The sequence below is a fragment of the Dendrobates tinctorius genome, unplaced genomic scaffold, assembly GCF_039654945.1.
Source record: "Dendrobates tinctorius isolate UK_male_01 unplaced genomic scaffold, ASM3965494v1 ptg000011l, whole genome shotgun sequence".
Lineage (NCBI taxonomy): Eukaryota > Metazoa > Chordata > Amphibia > Anura > Dendrobatidae > Dendrobates > Dendrobates tinctorius.
Genome location: NW_027361679.1, coordinates 72624776 through 72649975, shown reverse-complemented (window position 1 = coordinate 72649975; position 25200 = coordinate 72624776). Strand labels below are relative to the sequence as shown.

Here is a 25200-nt window from a genome sequence, read left to right as displayed (position 1 = left end):
CGGCCAATTTTTCGACCGCCCCTGGCGCCACAAACAGTTGCTACGCCACTGATTAGAAGACTAGCAAGCCTGCTGCCATATAGTCCTCCATATTCGTGAGCTCTGTATAACCCCATGCCCAGTTTTCTGCCTATGTACAGTGCATACTGAAAGCTGCCAATCAGTTACACAGAGTTCAGCATTCAGGAACTGGTAGATCTGCAGCAGTTTAAACAGTGATTTTAGCAAAACTACATTTAGCACCCCAGTAAGTGACACATCACTGGAATCAGGGGTTCCGTTTCCACATTATGCTGTTCTCAAATGGGGTAGCAACAACCTGATTCCCTTTAATTATAGTATTGCTAAGTAGGAAATAATGGAGAACCACGTATAACACTTTGTGCTGACACAGTGGGAACGGCGCTAGCACGGAAGGCGAGTATAAGTGAAGTGAAGGGGTATGAAGAAGTAGTGTGGACAACGTCTTTAATAATACGTTCACATGTCACTAGATGATTAAGCATGCTTACCTGGCGCGCTGTCCTCTGTCGTCGGCTCGGGCTCACCGAATAAGAATTCGTATTTTGCCTTTGCGACATTCTGGGAGTGTGCTGACGTGTTGCTCACCCAAACATACCTTTCTGCCTGTTAAGAAAAAATAAATAAAACGTTTGCATTACTCCTTTATATTATTATACAGAAATATTGAAATCAATAGTAAATGATAATGGATCCATGTACCTTTTTATTGAATGAATAGGAAATTACAGCTGCTATACTTTTCCTCCTTTGAGACTCTGCTCCCCTCACATTTAGGGCTCATACTCACTTGCGAGAGACTCACACGATTCTCGTGCGAGTCTCTCACATGAAAACCTGGCACTGCCGCCGGCACTCGGAGCGTGCGGCTACATGTATTTCTGCAGAAAAACGAAGAGAGCTGACAACCAGGAGCATAAGATGAATAGACTATATATGGACATGTAGAAACTTACTACAAAGCTTCGGGCACCTATTGAAAAGTAATTTTCACACACTATATATATAAATGCATAAGCCATAAGTCTCCGTGAACAGGTTACTAAAATGCAACATGCAGATAGAGAGGAGGCGAAAGTAATTTAATTTTCCTAGGGGTATCGTTTCCCCTTGCAGAGAGTGACCTGTCAAGCCTGACATGCCAAGGTGAGGAGACTTCCCAGAGAAGCATTGCAACACTAAAAGTCTCCTCACCTTGGCATGTCAAGCCTGACATGTCACTCTCCTCAAGGAATAACTTTACACCTTGAATCCCGGTCAGATGCCTCTAACCCAGCCAAACCAGATATCACACTTTGCACTGATGAGGGGCAGTAACCCGAAACACTGTGTCTGCAAATTGAGATTTTAGTTTTGGCTTTTATCCGAAGTAATGTGGCAAGGCTCTTTAAGGGGTCGATATTGACTTTTACAATTTTGCTACTTCCAATTGGTGGCACTAGAGTTATAGTCCTCTTCCTCTCTGAAGAGACAATATGCATATTTACTTTCCTAACACGGACATGAAGTTAAAGCGAACATGTCAGCAGTTTTGGCCGATATAAGATACGGCCACTGTCTTTCAGGGCTTATCTACAGCATTATACAGTACAGACCAAAAGTTTGGACACACCTTCTCATTCAAAGAGTTTTCTATATTTTCATGATTATGAAAATTGCAGATTCACTCTGAAGGCATCAAAACTATGAATTTACACATGTGGAATTATATAATTAACAAAAAAGTGTGAAACAACTGAAAATATGTCTTATGTTCTAGATTCTTCAAAGTAGCCACCTTTTGCTTTGATTACTGCTTTGCACACTCTTGGCATTCTCTTGATGAGCTTCAAGAGGTAGTCACCGGAAATGGTTTTCACTTCACAGGTGTGCCCTGTCAGGTTTAATAAGTGGGATTTCTTGCCTTATAAATGGGGTTGGGACCATCAGTTGTGTTGTGCAGAAGTCTGGTGGATACACAGCTGATAGTCCTACTGAATAGACTGTTAGAATTTGCATTATGGCAAGAAAAAAGCAGCTAAGTAAAGAAAAACGAGTGGCCATCATTACTTTATGAAATGAAGGTCAGTCAGTCCGAAAAATTGGGAAAACGTTGAAAGTGTCCCCAAGTGCGTGGCTAAAACCATCAAGCGCTACAAAGAAACTGGCTCACATGAGGACCGCCCCAGGAAAGGAAGACCAAGAGTCACCTCTGCTGCGGAGGATAAGTTCATCCTAGTCACCAGCCTCAGAAATCGCAGGTTAACAGCAGCTCAGATTAGAGACCAGGTCAATTGCACACAGAGTTCTAGCAGCAGACACATCTCTACAACAACTGTTAAGAGGAGACTTTGTGCAGCAGGCCTTCATGGTAAAATAGCTGCTAGGAAACCACTGCTAAGGACAGGCAACAAGCAGAAGAGACTTGTTTGGGCTAAAGAACACAAGGAATGGACATTAGACCAGTGGAAATCTGTGCTTTGGTCTGATGAGTCCAAATTTGAGATCTTTGGTTCCAACCACCGTGTCTTTGTGCGATGCAGAAAAGGTGAACGGATGGACTCTATATGCCTGGTTCCCATCGTGAAGCATGTAGGAGGAGGTGTGATGGTGTGGGGGTGCTTTGCTGGTGACACTGTTGGGGATTTATTCAAAATTGAAGGCATACTGAACCAGCATGGCTACCACAGCAGCTTGCAGCGGCATGATATTCCATCTGGTTTGCGTTTAGTTGGACCATCATTTATTTTTCAACAGGACAATGACCCCAAACACACCTCCAGGCTGTGTAAGGTCTATTTGACCAAGAAGGAGAGTGATGGGGTGCTACGCCAGGTGACCTGGCCTCCACAGTCACCAGACCTGAACCCAATCGAGATGGTGTGGGGTGAGCTGGACCGCAGAGTGAAGGCAAAAGGGCCAACAAGTGCTAAGCATCTCTGGGAACTCCTTCAACATTGTTGGAAGACAATTTCCGGTGACTACCTCTTGAAGCTCATCAAGAGCATGCAAAGAGTGTGCAAAGCAGTAATCAAAGCAAAAGGTGGCTACTTTGAAAAACTTAGAATATAAGACATATTTTCAGTTGTTTCACACTTTTTTGTTAATTATATAATTCCACATGTGTAAATTCATAGTTTTGATGCCTTCAGAGTGAATCTACAATTTTCAGTCATGAAAATAAAGAAAACTCTTTGAACGAGAAGGTGTGTCCAAACTTTTGGTCTGTACTGTATGTAGATAAGCCCCGATCCGACCTGCAAGATAAGAAAAATAACTCACCCGGGGGATGGTCCGGTCCGATGGGTGTCACAGGTCCGGGTCCTGCGCCTCTCATCTTCTTGCGATGCCGCTATCCTGCTTGTTTCACAGGCTCCCCAGCATCGCGCTCCTTCGCAGGCGTACTTAACGGCCCTGTTGAGGGCAGAGCAGAATACTGCAGTGCGCAGGCGCTGGGCCTCTCTGACCTTTCCCGAAGCCTGCGCACTGCAGTACTCTCCTCTGCCCTCAACAGGGCAGATAAGTACGCCTGCGAAGGAGCACGATGCCGGGGAACGTGTGAAACAAGCAGAAGGGCGGCATCGCAAGAAGATGGGAGGTGCCGGACCTGAACCTGAGACACCCATCGGACCGGACCGCCCCCCGGATTAGTATAACAAAACTTATTTTTCTTATTTTTCAGGTCGGATAGGGGGCTTATCTACAGCATTATACAATGCCATGAAAGACAGTGGGCGTATTTTATATCGGCCAAAACTGCTGACAGGTTCTCTTTAATAATGGAAACAGTCAGTTGTTCGGATACAAGGTATCAAGTCACACAATATTACCAGTAATGGATAACAACAATACAACAGTTTATTCTCTATTCTAACTATCTCTGTAAGAACAGTGCTTTAATGTCCTTCTGCTTTAACTTTCACTGGCAGCACTCACAATGATAGGCCAGTCACTACAACAGTCCTTCAAGCGTTTTCAATTATTATACTAGCACTAACGGGGGTTGACGATCTTTCCAGCTAGGCCACAAGTCTTTAGTAGCTAGTCACTTAATACTCTATGTGCGCTCCTCACAATGACCGACCCCGATCTCTTCCACTACACGGACCCGGCCCACACCCTGTACTGTGTGTCCACACTGGAAGTAACGGACTGATTCACTCGCAACTCTTTGTTACCACGACAGACGTCCGGTGCGTACGATGATCAGAATTCGACCTTCTATGCTTGACCTGTGGTGTCCGGACATGACAAAGGGTATTCAAGACTCCTCGTAGCTTCAAACCCCTTTTACCATTTTTAGACAAATCCCATAGCTCTTTTTCCAGCCTCATGGACCCTATCCATTTCTTCATGAGTCGAATAAAGACAGATACACTTGTTGTTGGATAATTTGGCCACAGCAGCCATTTATTAACATATAAACAAACGTTTTACAGTAATTCACGACCCGGAGGGGCGGACCTCGAAGCCCCGAATCCAAAACATCCATGATGATATTATGCAAACATGGCCCCCAGGTCGAGTCTTGCCTCCAGCTGTAAAGCACCAGCTCAGAGGCACCAAAACAACCCGCCTGGCCATGAACCATTACCATGTCCAAGTCCCCTTTATCCCTCCTTCGGGATACCACAAATATCCAACTACTTGGGCCCGCGCTGGAGGGAGTCCAGGACCTCTTTCGATCCCCCCCCAGAGCGTCCAGCCTTACCAACTTCGAGGACCACCCCCACGCCACCAACACAAATGTTTTGACCCCCTCAAACATTTGTGTCCCTCCACACCTGTAAACCTTTTTCTATACCTTCCTGTATAGCCAGGCACCACATGTCCAGCCCCACGGCATTTAGATGAATTCCATCCTTCCTCCAAAACTCTCCTTTTCCCGACTCCAAATCGAGATGTCTAACAACAATTGCCCCGTTCCGTGCCATAAATCTTGCCACCGCCCTATTTAGTTTGATTCTAGCCCTGTTAACACCCTGAACAGAGCGCGCTCCGTACCAAACTTTCCTCGGAATAATATCCGACCAAATTATTCTTAATCCCGGAAACATGGACCACAAACGCAACATGTCAAATTTAATGTCGTTAATCAACTCCCAGCAAGGCCGCTTCCCCAGGTCATTACCCCCCAAGTGTAATACTAGCAAATCCGGAGCTCAGTCAGGTCTTACAAATCTGTGAAATTCCGGAAGAAGTTGTTTCCAAACCATGACTCTCTTTCCAATCCATCTCACGACTGCTACATCACGTGGCACACCCAGCTGCCTTCCGTCCTCACGAACTGCCGCTCTCAATGCTGCCCAAAAGACGAACGAGTGCCCCATGATCCAGCAGAGGAGATGTCCGAACTCTGAAAATAAACCAAACAAAACAACCAAGTCAAGGAGACATTAACAAATGTGAAATTATTTTACTTAAACCAAAGTAGGGCGAATATAAGAACGGAACCTCTCCGATTACCAACGCCCAATTCTCTTCACCACCTCATCGCCCAAACCTCTTTTTGCCGCCTCTGTGGCCGCTCCAATCCGAAAAGAGTGGCCCCTATAGTTCTTGGCCGGAAGACCCCCTTTTTCCAAATAGGACCGAAATACCGTCACAAACTGAAAACGCGACAAAAATGAACCGTCTTCATGCACCAGAAGTGGAGTGTCAGGTATGCCGGCATTCCCCAAAAAATTGTGTACGCACTTCACCGGACACATGGGAGAAACCTTAACCTCAAAAAGAACAATCTTACAACCTTTTCCCAACCTATCTGTTTTAGACAAGCGGATAAATATAACCAACCTATCCCCACCAACGTCCACGTCCTGCCTCATAATACCACCTTTTTTCTCTCTGGACGGACTAACTAATTCACCTATCCGAAAGGCCTCAAAAAGGCCAAAGAAAAAGCTAACCTAAAAAGAGTCCTTTCCCACTGAGAAAAACAAACTGTCCCTAACTGATCATTTAATATTAGCAGTATTTCGTACGATACTGGCCGTCTCTCGTCCGAGACTTTCCAATATTTTTTCCAGCCTTTCATCGCCTGCAGTATCAAAAAGGTTTTTGTTAAATCCTGTAAGCCTCTAAATTTAAAACCAAATGCTAATCTGGACATAAAATTATTAATTTTTGAAACTGACCAACTAGACTCCCAACTGTGATCTACCAGGATCAACAACTTACTTTCCTCGTCCAACTCATCGTTCATGGAAGCCTTCCACTCTCCCCAAATGTTCCAGGATTTTCTATAGTGAGCCCAAGTTCCCGCTCACAAAGACCTGGATAATAAATCTCTTAACGCAACAATGGGAGGTTCCACAACTCCGTCGCACAACTCAACCCTCCTGGTGACGCCTGAGGTGCCAATTCCCAAAAACGATCCCACTGTGAAGTTAAAAGAGCTTCGAAAATAGGTGACTTGACCACAGAATAAACTTCCGACACAATCCACAAATTATTACTCAATCCTAACCAAACCAAATGCTGAAGCATCTTCACGACAGCAAGAAGATAAAGAGTTCAAGGCCCTAACCGCACCCAACGATTCACACCTAAAACAAATTTTCTTGTTCTGAAACCTTGACCCCCATAACGACAATGCAACAATTATGGGGAAAATCTCTCGAATCACCTGACTAGATGACAAACCCTCCTCCTTCCAGGTTCGAAGCCAAGCCTCCACCAGCCACTCTCCTTGAAAAAATAATCAAAAACCTCTGCCATATGCTAGACCAACTAAAAGATCCAGCTCTTCAGCTGGCAACACCGACGCTATCCACATAGATCTGCCATTGTAAGAATCGAGGAAAAGCGCCCAGACTTTCAAATCATCACGAACCTCCCTCTTCAGTCTGATAAAATGGCCCGGAGACCTAATTCCAACCGTCGCTAAAGACAACCTGCGACAAAATGCCCTCCCCATGGGCATAATACGGCAAGCGAAATTCAATTTGCCCAATAAAGACTGCACCTCCCGTAACGTCGCTTTTTTCAAGTCACTAACTTGATGGACTTCCGCACGCATGTCCGACACTTTATCCACGGGCAACCTGCACTCCATCTTTAGAGAATTGATTTCAATGCCCAAGAAACTCAGCGAAGTAACAGGACCAACCGTCTTGTCCTGCGCTAAAGGAACTCCAAAACGTTTAGCCAAACTCTCCATGGTATGCAACAACAACGAACAATCAGTGCTCTGCGCTGGACCAATGAACAAGAAATCATCAAGGTAATGAATGCATGATTTCAAACCAGACACTTCCTTAACCGTCCATTCCAAAAACGTGATAAATGCCTCAAAATAAAAATACGACAGCGAACACCCCATGGGCAAACAACGATCAACGTAAAAACCACCATCCCAAAAACAACCTAGCAAATGCATACTATCCGGGTGAACAGGCAACAACCGAAAAGCCGACTCAATGTCCGTTTTTGCTAACAAGGCACGTTTTCCACAAACACGTACCCAATCCAAGGCAGCACCAAAGGATGTGTACATCACTGAACACAACTCCGGGTCAATCCCGTCATTCACGGAAGAACCTCTTGGAAAGGAGAGGTGATGAATTAGGCTAAACTTATTAGACTCCCTTTTTGGAACTACCCCCTGCGGGGAAACTCTCAAATTAGTTACCGGAATTGAGTCAAAGGGCCCTGCCATTCTACCCAAAGAAACTTCCTTGGCTAACTTTTCTGACACGACCTCCGGAAACTGCAATGCCGATTTCAAATTTTTTGTGGAAATTTTCACCTCAACATCAACACAAGGAATTTTAAAACCATCTCTAAAGCCTTCCCGTAATAATGATGCAGCCGCCTCGTCAGTATACTTATTTAGGAAGTGCTCCATCTCTGCCAGAGGAACCGCTGTCACTCCTTTTCTCAACACTATCTGCCCCCTCTGTTCCTCCCACCCTTGTGACTGCCCCCACAAGAGGAACACTCATGCTTAAATTTACATTTTGCTCCGAATCTACATGAGCCTTCATTGAAGGAAAAACACAGTCCTTTTTGCATTCACACCGAGTGCCCTGACTGTCCTGAACCCCTGGTGCCCCCTTGAAACCACTGTGAGCTCTGGCCCACTCTAGGTGGAGCCATCACCCTCATCCACAAAGCTATGTCCTTGTGGTCCCAACGGATGTTGGGTCGCACAGCCTTCCTTTGACGAAACTGTTCGTCATACCTCAACCAACCCTGTCCTCCATAGACCCTATAAGCCTCCCCAATTGCATCCATGTAACAGAAAAGGCCCGAACAATTTTCCGGGGCTTTCTCCCCGATTACGGTAAGCTGGCTAATATCGTAAATGCTTGCAGCCAGTTAGAAAAGGTCCTGGGAATTAAACGGAACCTCCTCCTCTCCTCGTCCTCTTTTTTTGCTGTCATCCCTCCTCACCTTATCTAGATTGAAACGCTCTAGAGGTAGTAAGGAGAATATCTCCACATATTCCTCTTTCCATATTTTTCCCTGACTTCCTGTTTCAAGTGCGACCCAAGGGGACCTTCAAAACAGACATAAACCTCACCCCTGGCTGTGTCATCAACTCTGCTTGCTTCATTCTTATCCTTCTCCCCACCCTCTAATGGTATGGCTCCTGTGCTCTGGATCCCTCCCTCCTCTGCAGCTGTAACTGAATTACTCGATGAACCAGCTGCACTCGCCCATGAAAGCGAGCCTGGTAGGGTAGACCCCAATACTTGTCCGAGATCTGTATCCCTACCACTGCCCAACCATGCTGACGTAGGAGAAACCCCACCCCTCGAATCCCACAAACGGACTAGATCACGCAGGCCATATAACAAGGACCCCACATTCCCAACAGACTCCCCTGCAGACCCAACAGGCGTGACATAGAATGGTTAATATTAAAATCATGGTAAGTCTCACCGGGCTGCCTGGGTACTGTGGGCCCAGCAGCCGAAGATCCGGAATCCAGACGTGAAGAAACGGCACCATTTCCGCTTAATCGACTGTGCAGTGCCATCCTGTGCTCTGTGTTGTTCGCCTGTAGGCCAGCGGATTGCTGCCCGACATCCTGGTTCCGTTCCGTGACGAGATGTCCACTTGAACCCCTACCCCCGCTCACCCCCAATGTAGCCGGCTGTAGCCCGCCGTCCTGAAATACCCCTACGCCCTGCCCAAAACTCCCCCCTAGGCCAGCCGTATGCTGCCCGCATGCTTGAGCTCCTCCTGAGCCCCTCTGCCTATAGCAGCTTTGTAGCCCTAACCCCACTGATTGCTGCCCTCTATCCCGGGTTCCCCCCGCACTCTCGTGGCTGCAGCATCCCCACCCCCCGGGCCAGCCAGACAGACACTGCTCGCTATTCCCGTGTCGCGCCGCTGTCAGAGTCAAGTGGGCGGAGCTACTGCTACTCTGACCGCTGCTTTGAAGCGCCGATGTACTCGGCCTCCGTCCTCCATATACCTCAGCTGGATCGCGCTGAGCGGGTGCTGCTCCAGGCAGCAGCCCCGCCGCCCCCACGTCCCGGCGTGGATCACATTCACCTGCTGTCTGCGGTCCCAGCCGGTGGGCGGGGCTACAGCTCCTCTCCCCACCATCGCTTCTCTGTTGAGAGGCCTGCGCCGCAGGCCTCCGCCGATTCACCGCCTCCCCTCGCCTGCGCTGAGCGGGGCCCGTTCCAGGGTGAGCTCCCGCCGTACCACTGACCAGATCCTGTGTCCCAGCTGCTACAGATGAAGAGGGGGAGGCTGATTCCCCCCGATGCAGGCCCCGCTGTGTAGCAGGATTCCTCCCGACTCTCTGTGTGCGAGCTCCTGGCCTGCAGCTCGCAGCCTGAGCCGGAGGGTCCCTAGAGGGGCTCCTAATGCGGCGCCGGGCCCGAGGGCTGGGCTCTGGACTGAGGCGCACCGGAGGCCTATTTCTCCGTGGCCGGTGTCCTTCTGGTTGGGGTTGAGGGGGCCCGCCACCCCTTGAAGCAGGCCCTGAACAGAAGTCTGAAGCCATCCTGCGCCCCGGGAACCCGCGGCATCCCTCAGCATCTGGAGAACGGACTCAATCTATCATAATGGCAGGTACCTCACAGATTCTTTCAGTTAATAAGGGGTACCTAAAATGGTTGCCCTTGTAAGATGGCTCCTCCTATTTATACCAACTTCTCTCGACCCGCCTTCTCTTTGACCCCCCTTGGTAAACCCAGCCCTGCTCTGCCTAACTCAGATTAACCCCTTACTCAACACCTCCTTATCCAACAACTGCAGCTTCCTCTTTCCCGCTCAGCCTTGTCATGACGGCCAGCCTCTTATGGACTGTGGAATAGTACGGCCTCATTTTGGGCCTTGACTAATGAAGGGTAGGCTTTGGGTCTTGACTGACGTAGTCTGGACTTCGGTGCTTGGCCCACGATTTCCCACTGGTCTCGGTCCCCAGACACTTCACAGCCGCTCTGCCCCTGTGATCCACCGTTCATACGTCCTTACTCTCACTGGTTGCGCCAACTGCCTTCCTGCTCAGCCCTTTTATATTTGATAACTGTGCCACAGATGACTACCTGCTCTCTTCAAATTCATCAGCACAGAAACACTTCCTCCATCTTCTGGTACCACCTTACCTCAGCTTACTCTGAAGATGGCAACATAGAGTAGAGATAAGCGAACTTGTTCGGATTTTGGCCCCGAATGTGATTTTGACATATTCAGGCCATATTCGAACAATATTCGGGACGAATGTATGTCCTACGATCAGTTCTGAACATATTCAGTGATTTTTACTCCCATTGAATCTAATGACGTTCGGCTGTGTTCGACGAATATTGCAAAAACAATATTCGATACCGATCGTATTCAGAACCGAATCCGATCAGTCGCTCATCTCTAGACATAAGGACTGTGGAACTTTGATGAACCGCATCTTTGTCTCCCCACCCCATCTCTATGGAGTACCGAACAGGTAAGTGGTGCGGTTGTATATATATATCGGGGCAGCACGGTGGCTCAGTGGTTAGTAATACTGTTACTTTACAGAATTGGGGCTCTGGATACAAATCCCACCATAGGCAATATCTGCAGGGAGTTCCATGGGTTTGGGTGGGTTTCCTTCAGGTTTTCCACTTTCCTCCCACACTGCAAAGACATACTGGTACGGAGTCTAGATGGTGAGCCCCAATTATCTCCGGATAGTACTGTGGAAGTAATGGTGCTATATACCATAAGTGAGTGAAATAAATACACATAATAAATGTAGAGGTACACATGTAGAATATATCTGAAAACTATGTGACTCTTCAGATTTTGTGTTATTCTATGCCTGATGAAGAGACCTGAGGAGTCTGGACTATATACATATCTATTTATACATACACAGATCATGCACAGTATGTATGAAGCTAGCTAATGCACACACATATATATATAATTGTGAGGTGTCAGCCCGTTCTCCGTTGCAGGGCACACACTAGACACTCAGCCCTTTGTGCCTCACACCTCTGTGACTGCCCCCTGGCTCAGTGTGTATGTAATGCTGTACGCCATCTAGAGGCGGCAGTGAGCATTGCACAGGAAGTGCCCAGTGTTCGCCAGCAGATGGCAGCCAGCTGGAGCAGCTGGGTCAGAGAGTAGAGGGGCTGGTCTCTCACAACTCCAGTGTCTGCACATTGCTGCTGGCTGGGGATCAAAGAGCACGTCAGGGACGCCGTCCGGTCCTGCTGCGGCCACCCTCCTTGTCCTCTGCACACACGTATAGACATATGTAGGACACATACAGACTCTCTTACCTTCTCTGCTGGATTTCTTTCATGAAGACAGTCTCCAGAAGTAGCAGGGGCCATTACTCCCTGCCCCTTCCCAGGGTTGCCGTGGAGAGCCAATGTAGAGATGGTGGCTAGGACAAAGAGGGGTGGGCACGGCAGGCCAGGACTGGGTGCCCTCACACGCTCTTTGATCTCCAGCCAGAAGTGATGTGGACACGCTGAAGCTGGGAGAAAGCTCTCCCCCTCCCTGTCCTCTTCAACCTGCCTGCTGTCTGTGTGTGCTGCCGCCTGCCATCTGCTGGGGAAAGCGGGTATCTCCCGTGTAATGCTGCCCTTTCACCAGCAGATGGCAGACTTCAGGCTAGCCGCACACTAGTGAGGGAAGGAGGCAGGGAAGCTCTCACAAAGGGCTGAGGCACAAAGGGGAATATTATTATTATTATCACCCTTGTGTTCCCTGCTGTACAACTACTGTTATTCCACTTCACTGGTCATTATACAGCATGAACGATACAGAAAGTGATGGCGTCGTGACAGCGCTGCGGCGTGCCTATAAGATAGCGGGGAAGTAATAAGGTGGTTCAGCCATTTAGAATTGCTCCATGGTAATAGGTAGGAAATACCGTGAATTTCTGGAGCATTGAACAATCACACGCATCTCTGCCTCGACTGTTTTATCTTATTCGTAGGGTGAAGAATTACACTGTGGCCTTACATTGCGCTTTATTTGCTTTTTGGCCGTTTTTTGAGACTTAAAAACATTGCTTGGCGTTATGATTGAATATACAAGGATGAAATATCACGTGCATCAGATTTTCCATACATTTTTTCCATACACATGACTAGAGTTCATTCTGCAGCATGTGTATGGATTTCTACAAACCCCAGATAAGGTTTATGGACAGAACAAACACTATGAATAAAGATATTATATATAAAAAAAACTAGAAACTACATGTACATATCCATGTCTCTCAGCTTATGGAGACTGAAGGGTTAACAACGGGACAAAAAGCTTTGTATGATCGGCCTGAGGTAGTCCGTGGCCACCAGACCACAGCGCGGCATATCTTCTTTCTCAGTTCTAGATGACACTGTGGCACCCCCAGGAGTATGGTCGCCACAATGGCATTGCCTTCCTCCAGGGAGGGTGATGTCAGGCTTGGAAGCAAGGAAGGGTCTCTCTAACAGTTAACCAAGTCATGCAACACAGTTCCCACTCCAGGCCAGCAGAGGGAGCTCTGAACCAGAGTTGGGGGAGGAGTGCTCTCTGAGGGCCAGGAAGGGAAATTAGTCAGTTAGTGTGAGGAGGGCAAAGAGTGTAGACGTGTGGAGAGAAACTGGAGGTTGAGCTGAGGATAGAGAGAGCTCCCTCCCAGTGATAACGCATGATCTGGAGTCTGGTCTCCACGGTTGTAAGGATACTGAAGGTGCTGCAACAGAAACCAGAGGAATAGGAAGCTGTAAACGCTCTATTTCCAACTAAGACTCGGAGGCACAACAGCGAAGGGTGAGCCAAGAGAGATAGAAGGCTACAGCTGTCTGCCATACAAGGTAGATCCAAAAGGGAAGAAGAAGGAGGAACGCCAGTGTAACACGTACTGTATGTACCTCAAGTAAGCGCTAGAGAGGAGACTACACAACCCATCTGATAGATTCCTGAGTTGCTTCCAGGCTAGCCTGCTCCTGTGCCATCTGTAACCAGGACCTAGGTCTGCGTTTGCCAAATAAAGGTAAAGAAACTGCACCCTGTTGTGTCCTTGCCTCCTTCCTGCAACATCCTCAGCACTGCTGCATCTCTGTGCCAAACACTGCACCCTCTTCCTAAACAATTCCGCTACACTGCCCTGGGACCAACAGCCCCACTTGTGGAGGGCTACAACATCATCGCTGCACTACACCATCTGTCCCAGAGGATCTGCCTGCAGCGTCTCCCTCGCCGAACACCACAGGTGGCGTCACGAATCACTTATAAACTTTATTCCCAACTCAACCCCTTTTACATGGGCGCCCAGGGCCATGGACCGGGTCACCGCTGCTGTGACAATCCCCTCTGAGAGACCGGCCCGGTACCGAGTACCCCACAGCCCTGTGAGGGCGACCCAACACATATGTATTTCTGTATGTAGGACGACAATCACTGAGCAGGACCGTCCTCCAGACTGGAATGGCCAAACTTAGCAGCAAAGCATATAGGAACATTGCACAACTCAACTGCATTCAATTGGTGTTTCATGAGACAACCTCTTTTATTGGAAGCAGTCATCAGAGAATCACCTACTGATTAAACCAGGATTTTGTATTAAAGACGTTGTCCACTACTTTATCATTGATGGCCTACTCTTACGATAGGTCATCAATGTCTGATAGGCCGGAGTCCAACACCTGGCACTCCCGCCGATGAGCTGTCATCAGTGGCGGCCGCCGGTCGGAAGTACTCACTTGTGGAGCTGACTGTCTTCTGATAGTGGCCTCCGCAAGGTACTATACATCCTCCTCCTACTGATTTGAAAAGAAGGCAGCTGTGTAGTATCCAGCCTGGGCCACTACCAGAAGATGGAGCAGCTCTGCAAATGAGTACTTCCCGCTGGGGGGGCCGCCAATATCAGTAACAGCCGATCGGCGTAGTTGCTGATCAGACATTGATGACCTACCCTAAAGATAGGTCAACAATGAAACAGTAGTGGACAACCCCTTTAAGTGTATTGTTAAACGTGTTTCACTATTTTTTTTTTTTACATACCACAATCTGAATTAAAAGCCACTGGGTCTTTTTAGACTTTAACTTATTGTTTCAGGAAATAGCACATTTACATTAGCCGCAAGGGTTAAAATCTGACTCTATCTTCTGTATTTAAGTCTCTAATGAGTGTGTGCAAAGGTCATTGTGAAGGGAGGGAGAGCAGAGTCAACTGTGACATCACCTATTCTGACTGGAGGATCCTGTATTCTCAGCTGTGTATAGAGATGTTACCTATTACTGTAATACTGTCTCTGCTGATAAGGAAACTGCTGAAAACACTTCCTGAAAGGAGCAGAAGTATGATTCGAAAAAAAGTTCCAGTGGCCATTGTGAAAATTGCAAGATTACTAATTTTTTTTTTTTTTTTAATAAAGGGAGTAATATGAGAAAACAACAATGTTTTCTTTTAAATACATTTAACATAAAAAATAGTTATTTTTTATGATAGCCTGTCTTTATACACTGTATATAGAGCTGTACTGTTCCATTGTGGTCACTGCCAAAGCTGAAAACTGCCAATTATTGAGGGGTGAGGGGGGTTATTGGACGCTCACCGATCTGATATCGCAGACTAATCCCAAGAATAGGTCATCCATAGCCAAAGATTGGAAAAATATTTTAACTTACGGGTGGTCAAAAGTCTCTGTGTGGCCCTGGCATTAATGTGCCTCTTACATGTAGAAATTAAAGAATAAAATTATAAAAAGACATTTCCAAAAATCTGCAACAATTTATTGTACAATTCCAATTGTTGTCATTTTCAGAAACAAATGAAAAAAAGTCTCCTTTGATATCAGGGTGCACTGAGTATTTTCAATTTTGTAGCATGCCCATTCAGTGGTGGAAATGTCTGGGGATTGCACAGCAAATTTCACCGTCTCCAAGCAATACAAAGGGTGAACTCCATGGCAAACCTGTAATGATGCGTGGCCTACACTATTACTGGTGGTTCAGTCCCTCTGTCCTTGTTCACATTTACGTCACTTGACAAGTGGAAAGGTTTTAAATACAAGAGTAAGGACTGTCCCACAAGGGTTGCCGTGACGTGGCGGGATGGCTTCTACATTATTTTGATCAAAATTATGTTAACTAAATACCCTTATTATTACTATTATTACTACCTTCATGCAATTTTTGCAATATATTTTTTTACTTTTTTATTCCAGGATATTTGTTTTGTGTTTTGCTTTTGGTTTTCTCTGTGTAAAGGTCATGTGTTCATATGCAATTACATTTTGCATGCACATTAATTTACTTTTTCTGCTCAGACCCAGTTTCTCCTCTGTAATGATGCGTGTAACACATGCCAATTTTATAATGGATTGATGACGGGATATGTCTGGAAATAACCTACCACAGCGTCTTACATAACTATGGCCGTGTACCTATTGTCCTACGACGCAAGAAGCGGCATAGAAGGAGTTTCCGTGCAGCCTGACCTGCTCCTCTGCGTCTATGCCACAGATACTACATGCAACCTTCTCTACTGGGTGACTCCAATGTGTCAGGACAAAGGAGTCATTCATCCTTAGGAACACAGGGGTTTTTTTGGTTGGAAACGTGCTAGAATTCCCATATGGAGCTTGGAACGTGAGACTAATATTTACCAGAGTGTAGAAATGCGCAGCTTTAAATAACCGTCTAGGCAAACATTCCAAGACGGGTCCACAAAGAACTCGGTTCATGGAAAAAGAGTCTAATTGCTTGGTCACTGAGCTGTGACATATGCATTCTCAAGGGGTTATCCCAGAAAAATAGTCACATGTGATACAGCGAAAAGGGAAGTATATTCATCTCTTCTTTCCATACAAGTGCAGGCACCTTAGGATTAGCGTTACACATGTTGCACAACAGGGGGCTGAGACTTGCTTCGCGTGACTTTTTTAGAGCTGAGATTTTGCTGTGCATAAAACAGACAAGTATCGAAGCCTATGGCGAGTGTGACGCTTGCCGCAGAAAACCCAACACTTTTGGAGACATTTGCGTCTGTATGTTGCAGTCTGGGTATAGGAACTCATTACATCCAACACCGCAATGTGTGCAATTTCATGACACATGTAGCCCAGCGACTGAGCCACAAAGTCGCATTTACTTCAAAATGTGGATTTTCTGCTACTGGTCGCCAGTCACGTGCAACACCCTAAGGCTATGTGCACACGGAGTTTTTTGCCTCTGCGGATTTTGTAGTGAAAACCGCAGATAAATCCTATCTGCGGCTTTGCCCTGTTGTTTTACACCTCATAATGGATGAGGTGTGAAATCGCAGCGTTTCAGGACAAAAGAATTGACATGCTGCGGATTGTAAACCGCAGCAAAACCGCTCGGAAAAATCCGCAGCATGTGCACTGCGTTTTCCAGTTTACCATTAAAAACAATGGTACAGTACAACGCTCCTAAATCTGTTGCGGACCCGCAGAGCCTGAAACGCTGCGGATCTGCAGCAGAATCCGCACCGTGTGCACATACCCTTAGGCTTTAAAGTAAGCTGCATGCTACTTAGAAGCGTCTTGTCTGAAATGTTAAAGCTCTAAAAACATCGCAGACAAGTCGCACAATAATTTTTGGTCTCGTGACTTGTCACAGAATTGCACTTGCACGACTCATTTTTCTGTTGTGTAAGAATATACTGTATTAGTAAAAAACCTTATTATCAAGTGTAAAATCCAAAAGTTATGGCTTTTGGAGGAGAGACGAAAATATTATTGATAAAAAAGCAAAGTGGTTTTGTTGGAAAGGGGTTAAAGTAAAACGAGGTCACAGCATTTTTGACTAAAAGAAAATGGCAATGATAATGATGTGAAAAATACAGTGTCAGAACCCAGCGCTTGGGATTCTAGTGGTCTTCACTGGGACAGGAAATGATGAAGCCCTATTCTTCAGTTACCTGATCCTTGAGGCCTATGATAGGCAGCAATCACAGGCCTTAGGCCGGGGTCAGACTTCTGAGAGCTATGCAAGAAACTCGCGCGAGTCTCTTGCATCAATATCCGGCACTGCCGCCGGCATTCAGGATGGAGTGTGCGGCTGCATAGAAATACATGCAGCCGCACACTCCAGTCTTGAGTGCCAGCGGCAGTGCCGGGTATTGATGCAAGAGACTCGCGCGAGTTTTTTGCATAGCTCTCAGAAGTCTGACCCCGGCCTTAATGGTAGAGTTTGGAGGAACGATTTATGGGACTTTGGTCAATCAGCCAGGTTGGCTTTTGTGGCTGCTGGATGGGAAGCACATAAATCTCTTAGGCTGGTTTCAGACTTGCGTTCAGGAGGGCTGCGGATGGCAGCCTACTTCCTCCTTTCTTCCTCCATGAAGCTCCGCCCATGCTCCGCCTACTGCCACATATGTCTAGCATTTCCGTGTGTACCTATATTTAACATTGAGTATGCAGGGACATGCGTTTTTTGCGGCGATTTGATGTATGCGGTGACTGCACGGAAACGCAAAATTTTGCATTACCATGTGGTCGCCGCACACGTCAAATCACTGCATGCGGATGCATCCGCATACAATGCATGTCCCTGCATACTCAATGTTAAAGATAGGTACACAGGGAAACACTGGATGCATGCAGCAGTAGGCGGAGCATGGGCGGAGCTTCACAGAGGAAGAAAGGTGGAAATAGGCTGCCATCTGCAGCCCTCCTGATCGCTGGTGTGAAACTAGCCTACTTTCTGGGAACCAGTGTGCAGCCTTTGATTAGCTGGATTGGTGTGGCATCATCTGTGCACCATGCTACAAACATGGCGTCACGCCAGCCCAGCTAATAAAAAAGCTGTGCGGGCTGGGAACTCTGAGCAGCAAGAGATTCACAGGACTCCCGTCCAGCAGACAGAGACTGCTGACCTGCCGATGGAGTGGACTACAACAAGTCAATATGCCCAACTATACTTAATGATCAAGTGGCCAAATCTGCCCTGAGTGGCCTACATTTGAGTGACTGCGATTAAAACCAGTAAACGTATCTTCGCTTACTACTTTGTAACCATCCCATCCTTTTAAAAATATTTTTTGGAAGTCGGACAACCTCAATAAGCTGTTGGTCTAATGAATATTTTACCTAACTTTTTTTTTTCCGGAACCAATGCAAAGACATTGTAGAAACATACAATTAGGCATGTCAATATAAGATTTTGATACTGAAGGCGTGCTTCACCACATTTATTGTTTTATTACTCCTTTGCTTAACTGTATGAGGACGCAGTTCAAATGGGAAAGTACAATCTGTGGTTTCAAGGCACAGTGCTTTGCTTTAATGTATTTCATCCCCCATTCGGCTTTTGCAGAGAATTTGAGATGCCAAAATGATAAAAACATCATATAATGACCCCGATAAAACATCTCTTTAGGTTCCCATTTAAAGGTTTAGTGGGTATTTTGTGAGAAATAAGTTGTTCAAGAACTAATTCAATGACAACTAAAATGTTATACAATATTTTTTTCTACAAATTTGAGCATATATTTTATATACAGTACATAAACGTAGAGAAATACATGCAAAAATGTCCTTGAGACACTTACTGTTCTGTCTTTCTCACAGACAGAACATGTACCTATTTTAGTCTTTGGGGCTGTTCTTGATTTTTTTGTAGACCATGTGTCTGTAAACAATCATGGGAACATATCTGTGTCAGGAACACCGCACTGCACTTGCTCACTGAGCCAGTGCGTGTGTCCTGAGTAGAACAAAATATGCTCAAAGATACCTGTGGGGTGGGGTGGGGTGACAGCGGTGGAGATGCGTGCTTCTGGAAAACAGGACCGGAGGTCTCCCAGAGTGAGCAGGAGCAGAGAGAGATGCCGGCCAGAAATAAAGATCCTACCAGCAGGTATAGCTCAAACAGAAGCACCGATGAGCGCTAGACAGGAGGGATGTCAGGGACAGGCCAAGGGTCACAACCGTACGGACAGCAGAAGTATCATGAGCGTAGACAAGAGAATATCCAGAGACGTAGCCGAAGTCAGAAACCAGGAGAACAGACACACAGTACCGAATCAGCAGCAAGAACACAACAGGCAACAGACCGGGTCAAAAACAGGTAATCAGGCAGAAAAGCAGGCGCATGGCACTAGCACAAACGCACAGGGGTCACTTAACTAAGCCCAGGGCTAGAGTATAATTGACAAGGATGGAGGTCCACAGTGGCTATAAAAACCCTCCCCATGCCCAAAACGAGGCCACAGAGTTAACCCCCGGAGCTCCAGGTCAAACTTCACCACAGGATCATGACAATCTGTTTTTTGGATCAAAATTAATTCTTGAAGCCTATAGGTCCGTGAGGATCACAGATGCCATCTGTGTGCGGTCCGTTATTAACAATGTAATGTATAGCAGAAGCTTTTTAATTTACTTATTTCTCCATACATGAAAATTACTGATGACACTCGGACTGTTTTATGCATACGTGAAAAATCGCTAATGTCTGATTTAGGCCTTAGGGTGAAGTTGGGAGTAATAATGGTTGGCTGAGCATCATGCCCATCGGTGTAATAATGAGAAACAGAGGTAAGTTGAAAGTGGGGGTTTATGGAGCAGAAATAGCCATTTATCTGACAGCTATGTATTGAGAATGGTCAGTTTAGGGAACACCAAGAATGTCTTGACTGTCTGATCCTATAGGCTTTGAGTATTCTGCAAGCGCGTAGACAGGAATCCAGTCCTTTTTTCCTAGTTAATAACATTTGGTGCCGTTAGCCAATTTCACAAGTTCACAAATCGCTGGAGCATCTAACCAGATGCAGCTTACTGTACTTTTTATTTATCAGGCTAAATAAATTTGGAATGACACGGTATAAGGAGCCTTTTGTGCAGCTGTCCCATTTTAAACCCTTGACTTGCAAATACTAAAACTAGAACAACAAGAGGGAAACAGGAGACAAAATGCTTCCCTGAACTGACAAAACGCAGAATTGTTGGCAGAAATTTCTGAGACCATCCTATGCGCCTCAATAGGACTTATACAGACATGTGTGCTTGATGCAGAAATAACCCCATTTAGATGGGCAAATCTGAATTTCAGTCCCCAAAATTGTCCACATATGAACATCCTATAAATCAGGGATCCCCAGCCTATGGCTCGGGAGGCACATGTAGCTCACAGGACAATGATGTGTGACTCATAGCTTTCTTTCAATTAGATACATTAGCACCAGGTCTGCCCACAACTATGAAGAGCAGGTCTCCAGATGGTGACGTTTGTGAGCAGCAAAGAAGAGCAGATCTGGACGTCCATACACTGGCTATGGGGCTGGAGAAATAAAGTATGTAAATGCTAAGCTGGATATAGGATGATACTTCCAGATGGAAGGGGTCCTTTAAGCTGGATCCGATGGTCTGGTGGGAGTGCTTGTTGCAAAAAATACTTAATGGGGTGAGGTGGGAACCCATAGATGTAAGTATACTGCTTGGTGTGATTTCCATGTGGAAGCTTTGGCCGTTATTATGTTGATAATGGGTGTTACTACTCTGTGTGGGGGGAAGGGAGAAGGAGCTGGATGTCACAATTTGGGGGCTTTGGATATGCTCACGACCCTCTTTGGCTACTTTCACACTAGCTTTTTTTGCGCTGCGCTGCGTGCGCAGTGCAAACGCATACAAAAAACGCATCAAGCGCTCCCATAGGCTGTAATGTGTTATTTTGTCGCATTCCGTGCGCACGCATGCGTTTTTTTGAGACAGGTCGGACGGACCAAAAATGCAACAGGTTGCGTCCGGCGCGCCTGGGTGCACACCACAAAAACGCATGCGCACGAAAACGCATACGAACGCGTGCAAACGCTAGACCATGCGCCCCCATGTTAAAGATAGGAGATCAGGACGCATGCGCATGTACGCACATGATGCACTGCGTTAAAAAACGCTAGTGTGAAACCAGCCTTTCTGAGATGAATGTGGCTCTTCAGGTAAGAACGGTTGAGAACCACTGCTCTAAATATTAAGGCATTGATCACTCTATCAATAAATGAAACTATTATCCATGTCACCAGCATACATACACTATATGATTTTAGATATAATCGACTGATAAAAACTATGGAGGTGAGCCAATCCGTTTCAATCCATAATGTTTCTTATAATGAGCTTTTGGCAGAATTCTCCTTAATAAAATGGGTTTACTGTGGTGGTACTTCACTCACATGTCAAACACATAGAAAACTGTTGTAAATGATAAAATTATTTTGGCATCTTATGTATGCAATTAGCGCTATCTAGATACAATCTCCAGTGTGGTTTAATCAGGGTGACAATGCTGTGAAATCAATGCTGACAGTCTCTATGGAGCAAGCTGAAGATGAAACAACACTTTTAGGATGTTCAAAGTGTCTACATGGCACGATAGTTGTGATCTCCAAGGATACTTCTCCTTGCCAAGTTAGTACTGAGTAATGTAAAGGATAAAAAACTATAATAAAAACAATATTTACATTTAGTTTTAATCTGCATGTTAACAATTCAATAGATACGATGGATTAGATATAAGGGTGTCATGGTGAGTTTCTGGTCTGGGAGATGGGGACCTTGTGGACCTCTGTCTTCCTGGTCTATGTTCCACTTAAAAAAAACATGTCAATATGGAACATACCTCATACAGTGGAATGAATTAGGGCTTATCAGGATCTGTTCTTTCTCCCATTTTTCTTCTATTGTCATGAAAACCAGCAAGTGATCTAAATTCACGAAACTAGTGAGAACACTTCTAAGGCCGGGGTCACACTGGCGAGGAATACGGGAGAGTGAGAGGCGCTAAAAGCACGCATTAGACACGGACAAATGATTCTCTATGGGGTCCCTCGCACCAGCCGTATATTTCTCCTCAGTATTCTACGGTCCGTGCCAATCGCAGCATGCTGCGATTGTCAGCGTACTACGGCCGTAGTACGCCAATGCAAGTCTATGGGTGCGCAAAAAATACGGATTACACACGGACCACACATGTGACATAAGAGAAATGCGCACCAGGTGTCTTTTAGCAAAGCCGGCAATTCAGTGCGCTATACAGTAAACTCACACTGACAGGTTTTAGATAGAAATGAAAGAATAGATATATACACATAGAATACATACATATATATATATGCATTCTATGTGTCTATATCTATTCTTTCATTTCTTTATTAAAACTGTCATAGGGCTCCATTATATGTCCATTTTGCAAGCCTGAGAGAAAATCTCACCATACGGATGCCATACGGATTACATACGGATGCTGACATGCGCAAAATACGCGACCACACCTTGATTACGGATGACATACGGAGCACTGTTTAGGGGTCTGTCATCCATATTACGCCTGTAAAATACTGACCGTATTTTGCGCAGGTTAGTGTGACCCCGGCCTAACTCAAAGTGTCTGGAAATTGTAAGAGAGAGACATTAAAGGGGTTGTCTCGATTACACAAAAAAGCATCTGCAGGGGGATGGCGAGATGAAATACTGAACATGGCCCATGGGTAGCAGACCCATTTTTATGCGCACAGGGAAGATTGTCCTGTACACATTTCCTAAAGGGAACCGGTCAGGAAGATGTTAAGGCTATGTGCACACGCTGCGGATTCACCTGCGGGTTTTTCCGCGTGGATACGCAGGTAAAACCGCAGGTAAAGTGACCTGCGGTTTTCCTGCGGATTAGCCTGTGGTTTTGCCCTGCGGTTTCACACCTCTACTATGTTAAGGCTATGTGCACATGTTGCAGATTCTGTCGCGTTTCCGCAGCGGTTTTGGCTCTGCGGAACCGCAGCAGTTCCGCAGACATGGTACAGTACCATGTTATCCAATGGCATTTCAAAACCGCTGTGCTCACGCTGCGGTTTTTTCTGCGCGGTTTTGCTGCGGTTTACAAACCGCAGCATGTCAATTGTTTGGGCGGATTCCGCAGCGGTTTCACACCTTTAACATAGTAGAAAAAGAAAGAACATGATTAAGACCTGAGGCGTCGAAACGCGTTGTTCTGCAGTCATCCGACTAGTATGCTGTACCTGCTGGAATTTTAATATGCATTGGCACAATAAAATGGATTTTTAATTTTTCATTTCTGGCGCTGGAATTTCTCTTCTTTCTTTTTCACTGTTGATTGACTGCCTGGTCAAGTCCGTGCGCAAGGATTTGGATTCTGCCGGCAGGGCAGTACGGTGAGCTGGATTGTTTTTTCTTTTCTTTTTACCATTTAACATAGTAGAGGTGTGAAACCGCAGGGCAAAACCGCAGGCTAATCTGCAGGAAAACCACAGGTCACTTTACCTGCGGTTTTATCTGCGGATCCGCGTGGAAAAACCCGCATGTGATTCCGCAGCGTGTGCACATAGCCTAAAGGTGTGAAACCGCTGCGGAATCCACCCAAACAATTGACATGCTGCGGTTTGTAAACCGCAGCAAAACCGCGCGGAAAGTGAGCACAGCGGTTTTGAAATGCCATTTTATAACATGGTACTGTACCATGTCTGCAGAACTGCTGCGTTTCCGCAGGGCCAAAACCACTGCGGAAACGCAGCAGAATCCGCAACATGTGCACATAGCTTAATACTCAGACTAGTGGTGTGACTGCTTCGGTAGTAGTTTAAGAATAAAAATGATACCCGTTTTGTAGAAATCCTATGTACCAGTGATGAGAAAGCAAACCTTTAAAGCAAAATGGCAAATGAGCCTGGAAGTGCATTAGGGGGAATGACAATAAAATGAGCGTAACTAAAATTGTCCTGTAAGGTTTCTTGTAAATGGAAACAGGACATCTGGATAGGCTGAAAACGGAAAATCTTACATTTGGGAAAAATTGACAATGTCATTAGGCTATAATTCTATACATGAAAAAATGAAGGAATTTACCCAATAGGGTCTATCCTGAAATAAAGGTCTACTAGCATTCTCCAATGAGTCGCTTCACTGAAGACATCAGTCCCCCTCTACCTTGGTACAATTCTGGAAAGATTCCACACCCTTAGTGAAATGATGAGAGAGCTAGGAGTGAAGCACATGGTTATGCCTGAGTGTCTAATCAGACTGAGCATACAGTTTGCTAATGTGGCACCCCTGAGGGTTCAGTCGCCACAGAGGTACTGCACCTCTTCCGGAGGTGTGGTACCCCACTATCCAGGTAAGGTGGATACACCTGACCACACTCCAACACCTGCATCCCACACGCACACCAGTAGTGTAGCAGAGCAACCTTTGTGGCTCCCTGCTTGGAACACGAAGAGTGCTGGGAGGTGGGTGGAGCTTAGACTGCACATGAGAGTGGGAGAATATTAGGAAAAGGTCAGTCTGTGAGAGAAGATCCCCTGAGAGGGATGGAGTGAAGGAAGTGCTGCAGCAGACTCCTGTGACCTGGAGCTGCTGGCAAAGGAAAGAGCCATAGAAAGCCTGATTTCTTCAGAAGGAAGATAGTTTAGTACGGAACGTAAGGAGAAGAAGAGAACTAAGGACTAGAGTCAGAGCAGAGCCCTTCCTCAAGTTTGAAGCGCATGGCCGGGGTCCGGTCCCCGAGGTTGTATGGATACTGATGTTCCTGCAGCAGAAACCGGAGGAATAGAAGTTGTCACCACTTTATTCCCATCTAAGACTTGGGGGCACAACAGCAACATGGGTGAGCCGGGACATGATAGCAAGAAGTCCGCGAAGCAGGCTACAGCTGTCTGCCGTACAAGTAGAGTTCTAATTAACATCAAGAAGGAGGAACTTGAGTTTAATATGCAACTACAAGTACTTCAGATTAGGTGCTAGTGTGGAGACGTTCAGAGAAGGCACATATTGGAGGAGTGCT

At 46.1% G+C, this 25200-nt stretch overlaps 1 protein-coding gene across 2 annotated transcripts in view; it reads right to left on the bottom strand.

Annotated features, from left to right (window-relative positions):
• Positions 1 to 25200, bottom strand: part of PSD3 (pleckstrin and Sec7 domain containing 3) — a 662461-nt gene that overhangs the window by 586313 nt on the left and 50948 nt on the right. Inside the window, exons 1-2 of one of the 2 annotated variants that reach the window (XM_073543278.1) lie at positions 11733 to 11976; positions 513 to 627 (exon numbers count right to left, since the gene is read on the bottom strand). In XM_073543278.1, the coding sequence (XP_073399379.1) occupies positions 513 to 627; positions 11733 to 11786 (169 nt within the window). In that variant the 5' untranslated portion in view covers positions 11787 to 11976. Of the gene's footprint in view, positions 1 to 512; positions 628 to 11732; positions 11977 to 25200 lie in introns of those variants that run through there. The other variant, XM_073543269.1, reaches the window with a different exon arrangement.